Source organism: Oncorhynchus kisutch, linkage group LG23 (genome assembly GCF_002021735.2).
Source record: "Oncorhynchus kisutch isolate 150728-3 linkage group LG23, Okis_V2, whole genome shotgun sequence".
Taxonomy (NCBI): Eukaryota; Metazoa; Chordata; class Actinopteri; order Salmoniformes; family Salmonidae; genus Oncorhynchus; species Oncorhynchus kisutch.
The window spans coordinates 24,512,917-24,533,832 of NC_034196.2; the positions used below are offsets into that span (position 1 = coordinate 24,512,917).

At 42.4% G+C, this 20,916-nt stretch overlaps 1 protein-coding gene across 2 annotated transcripts in view; it reads right to left on the minus strand.

Annotated features, from left to right (window-relative positions):
* LOC109868451 (voltage-dependent N-type calcium channel subunit alpha-1B) overlaps positions 1 to 20,916 on the minus strand; it is a 213,980-nt gene that overhangs the window by 37,510 nt on the left and 155,554 nt on the right. For both annotated transcript variants that reach the window (XM_031802801.1, XM_020458027.2), the window contains 9 exons: positions 18,697 to 19,410; positions 18,376 to 18,578; positions 17,154 to 17,280; positions 16,868 to 16,997; positions 16,133 to 16,192; positions 13,824 to 13,930; positions 4,595 to 4,691; positions 3,504 to 3,664; positions 1,276 to 1,413 (listed from right to left, as the gene is read on the minus strand). In XM_031802801.1, coding sequence (XP_031658661.1) covers positions 1,276 to 1,413; positions 3,504 to 3,664; positions 4,595 to 4,691; positions 13,824 to 13,930; positions 16,133 to 16,192; positions 16,868 to 16,997; positions 17,154 to 17,280; positions 18,376 to 18,578; positions 18,697 to 19,410 — 1,737 coding nt within the window. The remainder of the gene's footprint in view (positions 1 to 1,275; positions 1,414 to 3,503; positions 3,665 to 4,594; positions 4,692 to 13,823; positions 13,931 to 16,132; positions 16,193 to 16,867; positions 16,998 to 17,153; positions 17,281 to 18,375; positions 18,579 to 18,696; positions 19,411 to 20,916) is intronic.

Sequence of the window (20,916 nt, forward strand, 5' to 3'; positions counted from 1 at the left end):
GGGTCAGTTTTGCATTTTTCAAATGAATGATTAAAGTAAGGATTTGGGTAGGGGAAGCTGATTCTAGATCTGTACCTAGAGGAAACTATCCTAATACTATCTAAGCCTAACTAGCTTAATTGTTTTAACCTATACATACACCACTAGGCAGCCATGGCAGGGAGGACACACAAGAATATGTGATGTACAAGCAGGCTGTGGGGAAAAAAGCAATACATTTACTGGAACAAAATATGTCCAATATTCATCTTTCATAACTGAGTACAGCAGGGAATAATATTATGAAGCAGGGAATATATGAATGTTTACCAGGTTGCATAACAACAACAAAAAAGGAGTTTTTTGAATATGATTAAAACAGATATGCAGCAAATGTGTAAATAAAACTAAAAACACTGATGTTTTGAAGATATTCTGCTTTATATTCATTTCTGAGAATACCAAAAAGAGCTGTAGTACCCCTTGTCAGGCCCTATTCGCTGAGTCACAGGGAATAGAGACATTTTGATTTAAAGATTAATCTAACGCTAGTTAGCTCTTTTACATTTTATTGTGTAGCCCTTGTTAAACCCTGTACTTGGGGTAATGATTTCCCTGAGGAAGGAGATGTGGAGAGAGACAGAGAGAGAAGATGAATGACTGACTAGCTGAGGAGAGCACTCAACTCCAACCCTGGTCAGGTTCTACATGCCATATATTAGTGCAAATGATGAAGGCCATCATACTGACTAGCGCTGTCTACTCCTGAACATTACCTCAGCACACGCACACCATTACGCACACACACCTCTCCCACTGGATTTCACCCCACCTAGTCTCACCCCGAGAGCATTTATTTCCCCCACATCATTGGCACTTTGTCCTTTGGAATGGATGTCAAATGGGATGCTCGTCTTGTTGAGGACACTGTGTACATTCAATAGGGGTCAATGGACCCGATAGGAACCCTCTAGTCTGCCTGGAATTATTTGGGAAGCTAATTAGCTAGCCGGTTGTTATGTGAATAGGTGATGTGTAGGTGATTGAGTGGCCTGTGGTTATGTGTGTAGGCCATTGCCAGTGACTGGCTAGTCGGTAGTAATGTAAGTAGGCCACATGTAGGGGATTGGCTGGTCTGTATTTCTCTTCACAGTTGATTGGCTACCTAGTCTGTGGTTATGTGAGTAGCTCATTACCAATGATGTGCTAGCCTGTAGTTATGTGACAAGGTCCTTACAGGTAATTGGCTGGCCTGAGCTTCTCTCTACAGCTGATTGGCTGGTATGGGCTACTCACATTGGCCAGCCCTCCCCGGTGGAGACGGTGAATAGGGTGAGGAAGGCCCACAGCACATTGTCATAATGGAACTCATACTTCTTCCACTCACGATCCTGGGCCGCCACTTCATCACCGTCATAGTCCAGAAACTTACCCCTGATGAATGATGGAAAGAGGGGGAGAGAGAGGACAAAGAGAGACAGACAAAGAGAGAAAGAATGAAAAAGAGAAAGAGAATAGCACAGTATTGTATTGTTATCTTGTAGGTAAATTGGCACAAGCTATATTCACAAAAAACACTCCAACTGCAAACATCTAATTTTCACATGTGAAAAGATGGTGTTAACATTTTGCAGTAGCAATGTTCCACTGAGGGAATTAAGGCGACCACATCTAAAAAGCCCAAATGCGAGACGGGAACGATTTTGCGGGACATTCGTGGAAGAGTAGACAGAATAAATGGGGCAGGTTAATGGTTAATGTTCAAATGGAGACAGTTCTGCTGTATGATGGTCACTGCCTTTTAAAGGGGAAATCCTTAGTTGCTACATAGATTTATGGACTTATAAATGAAGCATACGAATCCATATACAGTTGAAGTCAGAAGTTTACGTACACCTTAGCCAAATACATTTAAAATCAGTTTTTCACAATTCTTGACATTTAATGCTTGTAAAAATGCCATGTCTTAGGTCAGTTAGGATCACCACTTTATTTGAAGAGTGTGAAAAGTCAGAATAATAGTTGATAGAATGATTTATTTAAACTTTTATTTCTTTCATCACATTCCCTTATGGGTCAGAAGTTTACATACACTCAATTAGTATTTGATGGCGTTGCCTTTAAATTGCTAAACTTGGGTCAAACGTTTCGGGTAGCCTTCCACAAGCTTCCCACAATAAGTTGGGTGAATTTTGGCCCATTCCTCATGACAGAGCTGGTGTAACAGGTTTGTAAGCCTCCTTGCTCGGAAACGCTTTTTCAGTTCTGCCCTATAGGATTGAGGTCAGGGCTTTGTGATGGCCACTCCAATACCTTGACTTTGTTGTCCTTGAACCATTTTGCCACAATTTTGAAAGTATGCTTGGGGTCATTGTCCATTTGGAAGACCCATTTGTGACCAAGATTTAACTTCCTGACTGATGTCTTGAGATGTTGCTTCAACATATCCACTTAATTTACTTCTCATGATACCATCTATTTTGTGAAGTGCACCAGTCCCTCCTGCAGCAAAGCACCTTAACAACATGATGCTGCCACCCCCGTGCCTCACGGTTGGGATGGTGTTCTTCGGCTTGCAAGTCTCCCCCGTTTTTCCTCCAAACATAACGATGGTCATTATGGCCAAACAGTTATATTTTGGTTTCATCAGATCAGAGGACATTTCTCCAAAAAGTATGATCTTTGTCCCCATGTGCAGTTGCAAACCGTAGTCTGACTTTTTTAAAGTGGTTTTGGAACAGTGGCTTCTTCCTTGCTGAGTGGCCTTTGCTGTTGTTCTGGGATTGATTTGCACTTTTCGCACCAAAGTACGTTCATCTCTAGGAGACAGAACGTGTCTTCTTCCTGAGCGGTATGACGGTTGCGTGGTCCCATGGTGTTTATACTTGTGTACAGATGAACTTGGTACCTTCAGGTGTTTGGAAATTGCTCCCAAGGATGAACCAGACTTGTGGTGGTCTACAAATATTTTTTTTAAGTCTTGGCTGATTTCTTTGATTTTCCCAAGATGTCAAGTAAAGAGGCACTGAGTTTGAAGGTAGGCCTTGAAATATATCCACAGGTACACCTCCAATTGACTCAAATTATGTCAATTAGCCTATCAGAAGTTTCTAAAGCCATGACATCATTTTCTGGGATTTCCCAAGCTGTTTAAAGGCACAGTCAACTTACTGTTTGTAAACCTCTGACCCACTGGAATTGTGATACAGTGAATTAGAAGTGAAATAATCTGTCTGTAAACAACTGTTGGAAAAAGTACTTGTGTCATGCACACAGTAGATGTGCTAACTGACTTGCCAAAACTATAATTTGTTAACAAGACATTTGTGGAGTCGTTGATAAATGAGTAAATGAGTGACTCCAATCTAAGTGTATGTAAACTTCTGACTTCAACTATATATTATATAAAAAATATGTATTCACATTTTTCAGGTGATTTGTTCTCTCGTGACTTTGTCATGTTTCTTTTTTGTAAGGGCATATCCAATACCAGTCAGTGTCAATGGTGTGAGTGTGTACTGTACCTGCAGTCCTTCTCCAGACCTTTAGACTCGTCGGTGCAGTAGAAGAACTTGCCCTTGAACAGCTGCACAGCGATCACAGCGAAGATGAACATGAAGAGCATGTAGACAATGAGGATGTTGAGCACGTTCTTCAGAGAGTTGACCACACAGTCAAACACGGCCTGGAGGACACACACCAATAAATAGAGGTACACACAATCACTCAAACACGTTACCATGGGAACACCCATCTAGACACATGCACACAGTCTCTACGCAGCACTCTGTTGATCAATTTGTGGTTTGAATGACTGTCTACCTGTCATGGCATGTTTTGAAATCTTCCCAATTAATATGTATCTGCAGGGATGAATGAGACAGTAACTCACAGAGCTGCTCCCTGAAGTAAGTTATTTTTTATGTCACTCAGTACAAATAGCTAACTGTATGAGAGTGATTAGCTCTAGTCCCGTGTGTTACGTGCAGCTTGCTGTCACTGAGCCTTCAGCCTCAGCAAGCAGCATGTAACGCCCTGGACCAGAGGTAGGGAGTAGAAGGGCTTACCTCCCTACTAATCTTGATCTATCTCAATCAACCCATCAATTACTTCAACAGGATGTGCTGCTATCTTTGGTCTGATCAACTACCTTTCCACATATCAATTACTTTGGTCTAGTCCTTATGAGACAAGATCAGAGCTGGGGTCCTGAAAAGAGTGAGACAGATTAGCATTTTTCCCCATTTGTCACCGGGCAGAGGATGATTAACTGGTATATGAAGATAGACACTGTGGATATCAGTCATTACATCTCACCCTCCTCTTCTCTCCCACTGATGTGATTAATTTATTAGTTTATATCTCATACAAATCACTTGGGAGTTATTCATCCACTGGCTGCTGCTGCAATTTCTGTGTGTGTGTGTTGCAGAGGCACAGGTCTGTGTGTGTGTGTGTGTGTGTGTGTGTGTGTGTGTGTGTGTGTGTGTGTGTGTGTGTGTGTGTGTGTACGTTCGTGAGTGCATCCGTATGTGTTTGTTTGACTTGTAACTGGCCATGGAAGTGGCTTTTCTGTTGTGTCAGAGCGGAGCGAACAGGTAACAGATGTAGCTACCTTGAGTTTTGGCAGGCGTTTGATGGTCTTCAGAGGTCTTAGAACTCGCAGCACCCTGAGAGACTTGATGGTGTTGATGTCCTTGCCTTTAGTTCCTCTGCACAGAGCAAGCCCACAGTTAGTGACTATAGACCAAACAAAAGGAGAATAGGCATTATGCTGTGGCCCACAGGCTCTCACCACTACCTTACCTTCTGACCTGTCTCACGAGCACACGCACACACACACACACGAGGAGGCTGGTGGGAGGAGCTATAGGAGGACGGGCTCATTGTTGGAATGGAATAAATGGAACGGAGTAAAACATGTGGTTTCCATATATTTGATACCATACCAGTCATTCCATTCCAGCCATTACAATGAGCCCATCCTCCTATAGCTTCTCCCACCAGCCTCCTTTGGCATACACAGTATTCATTAAACTCTCTCTCTTTAAGGCACACATGTATAAATCAAATACCCCCCATTCTTGCAGTTACAAGTTCTAGTAGGTATATTCAGCAGTTAGTAGAGTACAGTAGAGTAGAGTACAGTAGAATACAATAGAGTACAGTAGAATTGGTAGAGTACAATAGAGTTGGTAGAGTACAGTAGAGTACAATATTGTACAGTAGAGTTAGTAGAGTACAATATAGTTGGTAGAGTACAACAGAGTTGGTAGAGTACAATATAGTTGGTAGAGTACAATAGAGTTGGTAGAGTACAGTAGAGTACAATAGAGTTGGTAGAGTACAATAGAGTTGGTAGAGTACAATAGAGTTGGTAGAGTACAATATAGTTGGTAGAGTACAGTAGAGTACAATATTGTACAATAGAGTACAATAGAGTTGGTAGAGTACAGCAGAGTACAATAGAGTCGGTAGAGTACAATAGAGTCGGTAGAGTACAATAGAGTTGGTAGAGTACAATAGAGTTAGTAGAGTACAATAGAGTACAGCAGAGTACAATAGATTTGGTAGAGTACAATATAGTTGGTAGAGTACAATAGAGTTGGTAGAGTACAATAGAGTTGGTAGAGTACAATAGAGTTAGTAGAGTACAATAGATTTAGTAGAGTACATGCATGTGAGTTGATGGGTTATTGTACAGAAACATACCTACACAGAGCAATAGAGCTATTGAATCATATTTTAAGAGCAATACAGGGAGCAATCACATAATAGGACAAAGGACTACAATACACTATCCACTGGTATTTCTGTAGAATAACAGACATACACAGTGGTAGAAAAAGATACAAAGAAACCAGCCCTGAGTCAGGGACGAGCTTCTTTGCAGGAACCACTGATGTTCTTGCCACAATGGCGGGTTACAAAACAATCATTTAGAACCTGTTAGCGACAATATACAGTACCGTCCTCAGGAGCCAGATGGACAGTGTGGTGTCAATACAATAATCTACAAGTCACATTTACACACTGTGGCTGTCCATATACTCTCACCATCGTATATTCTGTGTGTTTATTATGAGTTGACATACTTTAGTGTGTGTGTATGAGTGTGTGTGTGAGCATGTCTAGTGTGGACGTGGGGACCAGCAGTCTAGTAGTCCCAACAAGTGCTATTTCTAGGGGGGTTAGAGTTAAGGTTAGGTTTCCGGGTTAAGGTTAGGATAAGGGTTAGGGAAAATTGCACAAGACTGCGTTTGTGTGTGTGTGTGTGTGTGTGTGTGTGTGTGGTCACAGCTCCTCGGCAGGTTGATAATGCCTGCGGCTCCATATTCATCTGTAGAGAACTCTCTAGGGTGCATATCTCCCCTCTTACACAGGCAGAAATCAGTCAGTCCTCTCTGTCCATCAATATAGATGGGGCTGGAGCTCCTAAATTCAGTGTGAAATAAGGCCCAGACAGCCAGTGGAGGAGGACTAGGAGGCTCCAAAGAAGAAGTGACTATAGGAAGCTGTAACCCATCCATGATTCTGCTAGAGGGGATGAGAGAGCAACCCTGCCTTTCCACTCTCAGTGGAGCACCGTGCAATGTACTGCACTATACAGTTTGAAATCATGACTTGAGGTGCATACTGAACTGAAGTACACACCTCATACTTTGGAATAAATCTCACACTGCCGTCAATGGAAGATTGGCACGTAAACTGGAGCTATACAATATGTGTTGTGCACCCATCTCAAGGACTGAACCCATAATGAGTTACTCTAGGTGTATTCAGTGGAGACAACTACCTCAATAACTAGAGAAAACAGAAGCATGGTTCCACACAGAATGGCCGTGTTGACTTTTTCTTACCCAATGGGAGCTTTAGGTCTAATACACTGGCATGCAACAGTCATGCATGCACTGAAGATCTGGTTACCCCAGCATGCAATCCGGTAAGTCAACCCCCGCCCGTATCAATCCAGGGTCTCAACACATCTAGATGGCGAGTGAACCATTCCTCAATAGCTTTCAGAAGAGCTGTAGGCAGGAAGAATAGATGTGTGTGTGTGTTCACATTAAGTAGCTCAGATCAGCTCTGATATGCCTTGTGTGTGCAGCTGCAGCAGCCAGATGCGAGGAGGTTATACTCGGTCACCATGACTACAGCCTTATTGGTTGCCCCTTTCCGAGAGAGAGAGCACAGCATTTCCTGTTTACAATAATCTGCCTCCCAGTAGAACATGAGCATTATTCCGAACCTTCTGCTCTCTCAACCCAGAAACATGATTCACTCTCCCTGATCTGCCCTTCTCGCTAACTCCTTCACTATTTATACAGTGGATTCCCGAAAGTATTCAGACCCCTTGACTTTTTCCACATCTCGTTATGTTACAACCAAGATGGAGGAGCAGTCCCAGATCTATTACGTTACAGACCCCCCAATCAATCTATATACAATACCCCATAATGACAAAGCGAAAACAGGTTTTTAGAACATTTTGCTAATGTATAAATAAAATGAAAAAAGAAATACCTTATCTGCTTAAGTATTCAGACCCTTTGCTATGAGACTCAAAATTGAGCTCAGGTGCATCCTGTTTCCATTGATCATCCTTGAGATGTTTCAACAACTTGATTGGAGTGCACCTGTGTTAAATGCATGATTGGACATGATTTGGAAATGCACACACCTGTCTATATAAGGTCCCACAGTTGACAGTGCATGTCAGAGCAAAAACAAAGCCACGAGGTGGAAGGAATTGTCTGTAGAGCTCCGAGACAGGATTGTGTCGAGGCACAGATCTGGGAAAGGGTAGCAAAACATTGCACAAGAACACAGTGGCCTCCATCATTCATAAATGGAATAAGTTAACCACCAAGACTCTTCCTAGAGCCGGCCGGCCAAACTGAGCAATCGGGCCTTGGGTTGGGAGGTGCCCAAGAACCCGATGATCTCCAGAGTTCCTGAGTAAGAGGACAAGTACATTAGAGTGTCTAGTTTGAGAAACCGACGCCTCACAAGTCATCAACTGGCAGCTTCATTAATTAGTACCCGCAAAACACCAGTCTCAATGCCAACAGTGAAGATGTGACTCGGGGATGCTGGCCTTCTAGGCAGAGTTCCTCTGTCCAGTGTCTGTGTTCTTTTGCCCGTCTTAATCTTTTATTATTATTGGCCAGTCTAAGATATGGCTTTTTCTTTGCAACTCTGCCTAGAAGGCCAGCATCCCAGAGTCGCCTCTTCACTGTTGATGTTGAGACTGGTGTTTTCCGGGTACTATTTAATGAAGCTGCCAGTTGAGGACTTGTGAGGCGTCCGTTTCTCAAACTAGACACTCTAATGTACTTGTATCGGATGACGCATGACTTTCAACCTTTGTCTCTCCCGAGCCCGTACGGGAGTTGTAGCGATGAGACAAGATAGTAGCTACCAACAATTGGATACCACGAAATTGGGAGAAAACAGGGGAAAATAAAAAATCACATCAATTTCTTTCAAAAACAAGGACATTTCTAAGTGACCACAAATTTTTGAATGGTAGTGTACATTTGCAAACATTTCTAAAAACCTGTTGTTGCTTTGTTACTATGGGGTATTGTGTGTAGATATACGAGGGGAAAAAAACTATTTAATCCATTTTAGAATAAGGCTGTAACGTAACAATATGTGGAAGAAGCGAAGTGGTCTAAATTCTTTCCGAATGCACTATAAATATATTAGTATTAATTTGATATACTTTCATTCTAATTCCAACTGTAAATGTTGGCATTGTACAACTGTCCTTTGCTTTGGCATGTTGGCACACAATGGCAACAAGGGACAGAGATGAATCTGATCAGTGATTGTCTTCTGAAAGCTACTGGATCTCCAATAGTTCCTCATTGGGACTGGGATTAGTTCATTGAGAGCGTAAGAGGTGGAATGGGTATCCAGCAGAGGAAGTGAAAGTTTTGGAATGCGATGGAGGAGGTTGATAGGGGAACGTTTTTGGGGTCAGGGGTCAATGACAGAGAGAGGGTAGGTCCCCACCTGGCCACGCTTTGTTGCGATCTGATGAAGAAAAGCAATGATAAACAGGACACACGCAAACAAACACATGTCACGAATCACAGAGAACAAACCCAAAGCACATAAGATATTAAGGCTGCTTCATAGAGACAACGAAAAAGGCAGAAATATACAGAAACACTGAGCAAAATAAACACTTTAAGCCAATAATACTACTATTACTACCACTACTACTGTTGAATAGGCATGGAGATACTGTGGTGCTAGTTATCCTTAAGACTTAATAAGAACATCAAAACACAGCAGAAAGAAACCGATAATGACAAGCACACGGAAGGATTTTACTAAGTTCAAGTGAAAAAAAGAGCAGAAACCTAACAGACTGAAAAAAATAGTAAAAGGACAGTTTTAGCTGTCCATCTCCTGTTTCTGAGAATGAGTTCCAAATGACACCCTGTTCCCTACAGAGTGCATTAGTTTTGACCAGAGCCATATTGGGCCTGGTCAAAATAAGTGCACTACATTGGTAAATGGGATGCCATTTGGTACTCAGGCCTCATTTTCTGACAGGAGGTTTATCCAGTAAGATGGCATTAAGGAGGACAAGACATGACGTTCGACAAGAGACACAGTTCTGTCTGTCTGTTTGTCTGTCTGTGATGTGAGCAGCTAGGGAGAGGAAGTTTATCCTCCAGATAACCTCCCTATCAGCATCCCACAGCACCAGGAGAGGAACAAACATACATACCCTACTGAGACAGCATTATGGGACAACTACCACAAACACGCATGCATGCACGCACTTACACGCACAGACACACTCACACACATGCACATGTGCACGCACACACAAGGATGTATGTGCATATAGACAGCCATTCACACGCACACAGTGAAGAGGCACACACACTCACACACCTCAAACGCACCTACATCAAATCAAACTACTGTTACATGCAAAAACACCTTCTCAGTAATGAGTGAGTGTGAATTTTCAATGGAAGAGTAAATAAGTGAACATAGAAAAATGGTCAGAATAACAGGAAACTATTTATTTGGACAGTCCCATTTAGATGGTTTGTAGATGTTCAATAACATTCAACAACACCATCCACCATCCATCCACTAAACCGAACCCTAAATCTAACCATAACCCTTATCCTAACCCTAAACTTAATCCTAATCTTAACCCCTACCCTAACTCTTATTCTACAGCTAACCCTAACCATAACCCTTATCCTAACCCTAAACTTAATCCTAATCTTAACCCCTACCCTAACTCTTATTCTACAGCTAACCCTAACCCTAACCATAACCCTTATCCTAACCCTAAACTTACTCCTAATCTTAACCCCTACCCTAACTCTTATTCTACAGCTAACCCTAACCATAACCCTTATCCTAACCCTAAACTTAATCCTAATCTTAACCCCTACCCTAACTCTTATTCTACAGCTAACCCTAACCCTAACCATAACCCTTATCCTAACCCTAAACTTAATCCTAATCTTAACCCCTACCCTAACTCTTATTCTACAGCTAACCCTAACCATAACCCTTATCCTAACCCTAAACTTAATCCTAATCTTAACCCCTACCCTAACTCTTATTCTACAGCTGACCCTAACCCTAACCATAACCCTTATCCTAACCCTAAACTTAATCCTAATCTTAACCCCTACCCTAACTCTTATTCTACAGCTAACCCTAACCCTAACCATAACCCTTATCCTAACCCTAAACTTAATCCTAATCTTAACCCCTACCCTAACTCTTATTCTACAGCTAACCCTAACTGTAACCTTAGCAAGCAGTTGCTTTTCAACAGATAGTATGATGACCATCTGTAGAGCATCTATATGGGACTATCCAAATGGAATGTGACCCAATAATCTACAGTAATATAATGAGGGTGAATCTATAGATGCGTAGCTATACAGGCTAGAGGTCGACCGATTTAATTGGAATGGCCGATTAATTTGGGCCGATTTCAAGTTTTCATAACAATCGGAAATCGGTATTGATTTACCGATTTGGCAGATTTAATTATTATTATTTTTTACACCTTTATTTCATCTTTATTTAACTTGGCAAGTCAGTTAAGAACACATTCTTATTTTCAATGACGGCCTAGGAACGGTGGATCAACTGCCTTGTTCAGGGACAGATCGACAGATTTTCACCTTGTCAGCTCGGTGGATTCAATCTTGCAACCTTACAGTTAACTAGTCCAACGCTCTAACCACCTGCCTCTCTTTGCACTCCACGAGGAGACTGCCTGTTACGTGAATGCAGTATGTCAAGGTAAGTTGCTAGCTAGCATTAAACAATCAATCAATCAATCATAATCACTAGTTAACTACACATGGTTGATGATATTACTAGTTTATCTAGCATGTCCTGCGTTGCATATAATCGATGCGGTGCGTATCGTTGCTCCAACGTGTACCTAACCATGAACATCAATGCCTTTCTTAAAATCAATACACAGAAGTATATATTTTTAAACCAGCATATTTAGCTAAAAGAAATCCAGCTTAGCAGGCAATATTAACCAGGTGAAATTGTGTCACTTCTCTTGCGTTCATTGCACGCAGAGTCAGTGTATATGCAACAGTTTAGGACGCCTAATTTGGGCCGCCTAATTTGCCAGAATTTTACATAATTACGACATAACATTGAAGGTTGTGCAATGTAACAGGAATATTTAGACTAATGGATGCCACCCCTTAGATAAAATATGGAATGGTTCCGTATTTCACTGAAAGAATGTTTTTGAGGTGATAGTTTCCGGATTCGACCATATTAATGACCTAAGGCTCGTATTTCTGTGTGTTATTATGTTATAACTAAGTCTATGATTTGATAGAGCAGTCTGACTGAGCGGTGGTAGGCAGCAGCAGGCTCGTAAGCATTCATTCAAACAGCACTTTTGTGCGTTTTGCCAGCAGCTCTTCGTTGTGCGTCAAGCATTGCGCTGTTTATGACTTTATCACCTCACGAGATGAGGCTGGTGTAACCAATGTGAAATGGCTAGCTAGTTAGCGGGGTACGCGCTAATAGCGTTTCAAACGTCACTCGCTCTGAGACTTGGAGTAGTTGTTCCCCTTACTCTGCATGGGTAACGCTGCTTCAAGGGTGGCTGTTGTCGTTGTGCTCCTGGTTCGAGCCCAGGGAGGAGCGAGGAGAGGGACGGAAGCTATACTGTTACACTGGCAATAGTAAAGTGCCTATAAGAACATCCAATAGTCAAAGGTTAATGAAATACAAATGGTATAGAGAGAAATAGTCCTATAATTCCTATAATAACTATAACCTAAAACTTCTTACCTGGGAATATTGAAGACTCATGTTAAAAGGAACCACCAGCTTTCATATGTTCTCATGTTCTGATGTTCTTAAACGTTAGCTTTCTTACATGGCACATATTGCACTTTTACTTTCTTCTCCAACACTTTGTTTTTGCATTATTTAAAACAAATTGAACACGTTTCATTATTTATTTGAGGCTAACTTGATTTTATTGATGTATTATATTAAGTTAAAATAAGTGTTCATTCAGTATTGTTGTAATTGTCATTATTACAAATAAATGTAAAGAATCGGCCGAATAATCGGTATCGGCTTTTTTTGGTCCTCCAATAATAAAAATCATAATTGGTCGACCTCTAATACAGGCTAACTAATCAAAAAGCTTGAGAAATGAGCGTGAGGCTGCTGGCTACATGTTGGGTATAGGCTCTGTTGACTAGGATGGACAGAGAAACAGACAGAGAGACAGACCGTACGAGAGACAGAGAGAGAGAGAGAGACAGAGAGATAAACTGTCAAGAAAGACAAAAGAGACAAAGGGAAAAAAGCAGGCAAACAAAGGCATTACCCCATGAAGCTCCTGAAAGCAATCCAAGCCACAAAAGAGAAAGGTGGAGGGACAGAATTAAATGAGAAAGAGACAGTCAGCGACACAGAAAACCATCCATATACAATAGGCTACAGTTCAGAAAAAAGAGAGAAGAGTAAGATAGACAACAGCAATACAAATGTGGTACAATAGACTACATCCCAGGTTATTACACATTAGCCCCACCATGACACCACTGGGGTGCAAAATAACTGACTGAGCTGGTTGTGGGAGAGAATACACCATTTCCTTTTACTGGTTGGAAAGACTGGATTTCACCTCCCTTTATTGTCTTTGTGTGTGTGTGCATGTCTGAGACGGTGTGTGTTACTTGCCATAGAAGCACCTGATAACATTTCCCTCTCAGTACCAGGGAGAGAACAACTGCTGTACATTAGCACTAAGACGAAGCCCCTGCCCACCTCCCCAGCTTAACCTCACGCTCATTAACCAAATCTCACACACCCTATTACACAGATGGGAGGGGTGTTAAAAGAAGAGTTTGAGCAACAACCCATTTTGGCAAATAACCACAGGCAAAGTGGTTTAGAGCCCCTCAGAGCTGTACAGAGAGGTTGATTTGGGGGAATGTTTTGGGCTGTGGCGGGTGAGTGAGTGCACCACCCAGACTGGCATATTTGTAGATGCGCCAGCTGGAGAGTCAGTGTGTTGACTGTGAAGTGACAACCTACGGGAGAGGTGCTGTTGGCTGAAAAAGGATTTGAAACAGTATTAATACTGAAATCAATTTAAAGGGGCAATCTGGGATTGGAACATACATTTTTGGACTTAAGTTTCTCAATTTCTCCAGCTCATTCCTCAGCTTTTTACCAAAACAAATGGTGAGGTGCCTGCTTTGTTTGGTTTTTCAAATCCCAGATTGCCCCTTTAACCCCACCTACAGCTGGCACAAGAACAAACAGTATCTCAAGTGTTTACTTACGAGCAGGCGAACGCCACCAGAGCTCCACTGACCACAATAAAGTCCAGGATGTTCCACAGGTCCCGGAAGTAAGAACCAGGATGAAGGAGCAGTCCCAGGTCTATCATCTACACACAGAGTTAAAGTCATAAGGAAGATGATCAACATTATTTGATTTGATTTGATTTGATTAGGATATCTTTTAGTCCCCATTTGGACTAATCTTCCAAGAGTCCTTAACATTAAAATACAATTTATAATACAAACACACTTTCACATATAACACACTATTACAAACATACATAATACACTAGCATAATGACCCAATAAATACTCAATCTAAAAAATTTATTTAAAAAATATATAATAATAAAAAAATATATATATATATTGATTCTTCATCTACTATAGTCCCACAACATTTCTATATACTATATTTAAATTGTTTTTAAATAATGTTTAAACTTATATATTGAAAGGTTTCTAGTTTGCTCAGTTACTTATTCAATTTCTTTTTTGCTCTAAATCGAAATGTTCTTTTGCCCATTTCTTTTTTCTGTCTGGATAACGCATAGATGGTGGACAATCTATTCCTAGTATTTACGGAAAGTCTGTCTCTTACCAACTGAATACCGTTGTGAACAGAACTTTGCCGTTTTAAATGATGTATATTATAAAATAAGCACGTTTTTTTCAATTATCTTGTCGATTGATGACCAACCAAGAACACTGCGCATGACTGCAACAGAAGAACCATATCTCCGCCTTAAAACAATCCTTGCTGCTTTATTCTGTGCATTCTGCAGCCTCCTAACTTCACTAGATGATGCATTTCCCCAGACCACCGAACAATAGTTCACTTGACTCTCAACCAATGCCTGTGTTATTTGCTGAAGGATTTTCCCTGGTAAATATTTAGCTATCCTTCTGATTATGCATGCTGTTTTAATATTTTTTTTACATTTTACATAGATTAGTTATTTGAGACGACCATGATAAGCAGTTGTCTAGCTGCACTCCCAGTAGTTTGGTTTCTGCCACTTCTTCAATTTGTACTCCTCCCATACTTAATTGTATCCCATGCTGTTTTGGCCTTTTCCTAGTTGAACAGACCAACATAACTTTGGTTTTCTTGGTGTTTAAAGCAAGTTTGTTTTGGCAAACCCATTTCCTGATAATCTCCAAATCTCCTTGCAAAGCTTGCTGTACCTGTTGAACCGATTGTCTTGCTGCATAAATTGTAGTATCATCTGCAAATATAGTAGCTTGAGTTTCAACCAAGGCATAGGGAAGGTCGTTGGTGTATATTAAGTAGAGAAGTGGCCCAAGGCAGCTGCCCTGCGGTATTCCACAGTTTAACACATTAGGGGAAGAAAATGAACCATTGATATAGGTGGACTGTTTCCTGTCAGTTAGATATGACGGTACCCAATTCAATGCTACCTCCTAAAAACAATAATGCATTAATTTTGTCAAAATAATTTCATGATCCACTAAATCAAATGCTGCACTAAAATCTAAAAATAGTACACCTACAAACCTGCCATTATCCATAGCATTGAGCCACTGGTCAGTCATGTCAACCAATGCAGTGGTAGTGGAATGGTTTTTGCGATAAGCATGCTGATTGGCTGTAATCAGATCATTCTTTTCCATATACTCCCACATTTGTCTACTCACAATACCCTCCAATATCTTACTGAGTGTAGGGAGTAGACTAATTGGTCGACTATTGGCAGGAGTAATGGGTTCTTTGCAGTCTTTCGGAATAGGACACAGTTTCGCATGCTTCCATACATTTGCAAACAACCCCTTTTCCAGTGACCAATTAAATATGTATCTCAGTGGAACTGCAATCTGGGGAGCAGCACAGCGAAGCAAAAAATTGTCCATAAGACCATAACCTGTAGATTTACCATCAGGTAGTGACTTCAATAGGTTTAACACCTCCTCCACTGACACCGTTTGTAAACTAAAAGAGCAGATCTTATTGCTCATAATACGATCATCAATCCATTGGACAATAGCTTGTTTGGAAGAATTTATGTCTACATTGTTGCTTAGTAATTTAATTTTCTGTGTAAAAAAATCTGCAAAATGATTGGCAATATCAACTGGTTTTGTTATTATTATTATATATTGTGAATGTTAATGGATGAATGTTACCACTTCAGCAAGGAGCCCTGGTCTTGGATATACTGTAATACCAGTGCTACCGCATTACAGTGGAGCTAATTCTAGCTGCAGCCTAAGAGAGTACCTCTGTGTGTTCAAACTGAGGAAACTGTTGTATGTCTATTTCCAACCATTTCACCAGTATGACCTCTCACCTTAATCACCATCTCAAAGGTGAACACTCCTGTGAAGACGTAGTCCAGATACTTGAGTACCTGCAAATGATTGAATGTTCAGTCAGATGTCACACTTCCGTCTTCTTTCCTCTTCCTCAAGACACACAGCAGGCAATCACCTTAGCAGCACTCAGCTCATATTTATTACTATTTTTGTTTCTGTAGCACTCTCACAAAGTATAACTTTCAGGTGATCTTAGCAGACATTCTAGAAGCTTCTGGCAGCTCAATCAGGCCTAATGAATCAGCTAGTCAGTCAGTCGGACTGAGGGGGTTCTGACCGTGCTGCTGCTCCAGTTTCAACTGTTCTGCCTTATTATTATACGACCATGCTGGTCATTTATGAACATTTGAACATCTTGGCCATGTTCTGTTATAATCTCCACCCGGCACAGCCAGAAGAGGACTGGCCACCCCACATAGCCTGGTTCCTCTCTAGGTTTCTTCCTAGGTTTTGGCCTTTCTATTGAGTTTTTCATAGCCACCGTGCTTCTACACCTGCATTGCTTGCTGTTTGGGGTTTTAGGCTGGGTTTCTGTATAGCACTTTGAGATATCAGCTGATGTACAAAGGGCTATATAAATACATTTGATTTGATTTGGTTCTGGGATTTGGAGGCAATTCCTTTAGCGCTAGTAGGAACTGCTCCTCAGGCCTCCATACCCAAAAAGCCAACAATATGTGTGTGTGTGTGTGTACTCTTGCAGGACTCACGTTGTTGCGTGGTGCATTGGCCTGCACAGGGTCTTCAGCAGCCAGGGCTATGCTGCTCATGGTGATGACCGACAGGATACACATCTCAAAGTAACGAAGGTTCACCACATAGTGGCACAGCCGACGCACCCTGAACAGCACAGGTAATCTCACTGAGTGCACTCAACATACCCTCTCAAAACGCTGACATAATACTGAGTGGCACCCAATATAGAAATGCAGAAACAGTTTGAGCCCAGTCTAGTCTTACTAGCCAACAGGTTCCCTGTCTCAGGACATGACTTACGGGTTGGTCTGTCCAAACACAAACATGGAGCTGTAGGGGAGAATGTGTTTGGGGCCGTTCTTCAGCTCCTCCTCCAAGTCCTTCTTCTCCTCGTTCCGGGGGAGGCTCTCACAGTCTATGTTATCCACTATCAAAGAGAGAGTGAGTGAGAGAGATTACACTCAGAAAGAACTCATGATAGACCTTCACTACAACATAACCAACACACAGCTGATCAGGCACTGATCAGTCATACTAACCTAATGTTACACAAGTGTTTCCCCTGCAGCCTATGGCTAAGAGGAACATAACACAGTGGGGAACTGACTGAGGTATTGATAAAGGCAGGGGTTTTCAAACTAGGGTCCGTGGCCCCCTAGGGGTTGTGGGGATTTCTTTTCCACCATTATTATGTCACTGCGTCCAGCATGAAGGAAGTTAGAGGTTGTTTCACTAGCCCATGCTAACTGGGCTTAGTGCAATGACTGGAAGCCTACAGGAACAGTTAGCATGCAAACTGTTCCTGTTCATCCGACTCTAGGGAAATAGATAAATGGCTGCATTGCCAAAATCTTGAACTATCCCTGTAATATGGAGACAATTCTTAAGCAGGCCATTTAAGTGGCAATTTACGGGATGGAAAAACTATTTCAGTGTCAACTTTAAAGACCAAAAACAGACAGAAAGCACACAAAAAATATTAAACTTTATTTTTTCATAATATCCTCTTTGAGAACTAACAATCAAATAAAAGCTAGACAGTCAGGGAGAATTATAAAAATAAATGTCCATTAAAATTGTTCTAATGTTTGAGCAGAGGAACACAGCATTATCCATGGCAAAATAGAATTGGCAAAGTTGTCTCAGCTCTATGCCAAAGTGTGTAGAATTTCTGAAATTTGGCTTCAAAATTTTCAATGAGTTCAATGAGAACATTTGAAGAATTGCTGAAAATGTGCTTTACAACAGCAACACTTTCTCTACACCGCGAAGATGCCTTTCTAGGTAATAGACTATGTTAGAGTTTACACTTCCTCTTCCAATGAACTGTGAGGTGGTCAGAAAAATGAAACTGCTTATCATTATTAAATGTTAATTACTTCTACTTGCCGTTATCATTCACAATTTGTTTTGCTAACATATGATGGGGGGATCCCTGGGTCGCTGGTTTGCCTTGGCGGTGGGTCCCTGGGCAAGAAAAGTTAGAAAACTCCTGGACTAAGATAGAGACTAGGGTACTGACTGGGTATGATGGTGGTCTCTCTGGATGGGGCGGTGATGGTGACAGGGATGTGGACAGTGTTGCTGTTCAGGCCTGCCTGGCTGGCTCTGTGTCTGTTCTTCTGGTTGTCAGCATCCTCTTGCTTCTCTCCAGCCTGCAGACCTGTAGGAGGCTGCACAGGACTGGTGGCCAAGCTCTCCCCTTGAGAGTCGGTCTGCCTGTCCCTGCAAAACATTCAAAACACAGCCTGTGCACATCAGTGAAGCTCTGCGGTGATAACTTAGTAAAAAGAGGTCATTAAAGCACATTGAGAATGTGTTGGTCAGTCAGCACTGGTCTCACCTGTGTCCTTGGTCCCTGTCTCCATTTCTCTCTCCGTTCTCTCTGCACTCGTCTCCATCCAGTGTTGACTGGGCCCTGACTCTGCGTGAGCGGTGCTTCCTCCTTTCTCCGTTCTCCTCCCTGTGGCCCCGGCCCCTGCTCTCCAGTCTGTCCCTGGTAGCCAGGGCCCCGTTCCCCTGTCTGTCGGAGTGGTGGTGGCGGTCTTCCCTTCCCTCTCCCCCTCCGTTAACCCCCTCCTCTGGGGATCCAGCCTGGTGATGGTGCCTGCGGCCCTTCCCCCCCTCTGGACTATGGTTCCTCTCCACCTTGCCCTCTTTGGACCGGGGCCCGTCTGGGTGGTAGTGGTCCCTACTGCGGCTGTGGTGGGTGTGATGCCTGCTCTCCCCATGCTCCCCGTTCCTCTCCCGGTGACGGTAGTGCTTGCGTGGCTGTGGAACGTGGGGGTCTCCTCCCTCTTGCTGGGGGTCTGCTCCGTCTCTGTCCTCCTCGGGGGGTCGGGGATTGTCCCCGTTACCTGGCTCCACCACTAGGGGGCGGTCGTTGTGCGTCTTCATGTCGGAGCGCAGGTGGAGGGCGGAGGAGACCCGCAGACGCTCCTCTGGGTCCAGCTCGTTGAACAGAGCCTCGGAGCTGGCTCTCAGGTTGTTTCGACGCAGTTGGTTGGTGCGCTGCTCCCACACTGACATTATCTTATTGGCTCTCTGCTGCTCCTTACTGCAGGACCAATGGACAGGTGAGGGGAACAGATATGAGGGGTGAGAGGGATACAGGGTGTTAGAGTGAAGTAGCAGCTCACCTGTAGCTCTCCTATTTTGGCATTAATGGTGTTTAAGAAAACCCTGTCATCCATAGCACAAGCATATCAACCCATGAGCATCTGAGCTTCACAACTTGCACACAAAACAAATCGCTAATTTCTCCCATATGGTCTGAGTTGCTGTACAAACAACAGTGGGACTTTGCTGGCTGGAGACACAAGATGGTCTTTATGGATGTGCCAACACAAATACTCCCCATAGTAAACTTGTCATTTAACACGCTTGGGTTTAAAACATGCTCACCCAAACCCTCTACAGATTCACACATGGGCTGCATCTGAAATGGCACCATATGCCCTATATAGTTCACTACTTATGACCAGAGCCCTGGTCAAAAGTAGTGTACTATGGAATAGGGTGGTGCCATTTGGGATGCACACTGGCCATGTTTGGACCAGAGGCACCACGGTTCCCTGTGAGGTCTAAGAGGCATGTGAGAACATGTGATGGTTGCATTAAATCAAATCAAATGTTATTGGTCACATACACATATTTAGCAGATGTTATTGTGGGTGTAGCAAACTGCTTGTGTTCAAAGCTCCAACAGTGCAGTACTATCTAACAATTCACAACAATACACACAAGTCTAAAATTAAAAGAATGGAATTAAGAAATATATAAATATTAGGACGAGCAATTTTGGAGTGGCATTGACTAAAATACAGTAGAATAGAATAGAGTATATATATATGAGACGAGTAAAGCAGTATGTAAAAATGATTAAAGTGACCAGTGATTCCATGTCTATGTATATAGAGCAGCAGCCTCTAAGGTGCAGGGTTGAGTAACCGGGTGGTAGCCGGCTAGTGATGGCTATTTAACAGTCTGATGGCCTTGAGATATAAACTGTTTTCCAGTCTGTCAGTCCCAGCTTTGATGCACCTGTACTGATCTCGCCTTCTGGATGATAGCAGGGTGAACAGGCCGTGGCTCGGGTGGTTGATGTCCTTGTTGATCCTTTGGCCTTCCTGTGACATTGGATGCTGTAGGTCTACTGTTGTGTCGTCTGCAAACTTGATGATTGAGTTGGAGGAGTTCGTGGCCACGCAGTCATGGGTGAACAGGGAGTACAGGAGGGGACTAAGCACACACCCTTGTGGGGCCCCTGTGTTGAGGATCAGTGAAGTGGAGGTGTTGTTTCGTTAGGGATGTAATTTTCTCCTTGCTTATGCTTCCTGTTTCATCTGAGTTAGTACTGTAGATGACAACAGTTGATAATTCTCCAGTATTGTGAGCAGCCAGTCCTGACCTGCATAATGGGGGAAGCCAGCTTTCATCTCCATCCCCTCATACCAGCAGCTGAAAATACCTCACGTTGATCTCCTAGTTCCTTTACTCTCTTAATGGTAAGCTAACATGCCTGACAAACTAGAACACTTGAATAAACACAGAACAGGAAAAA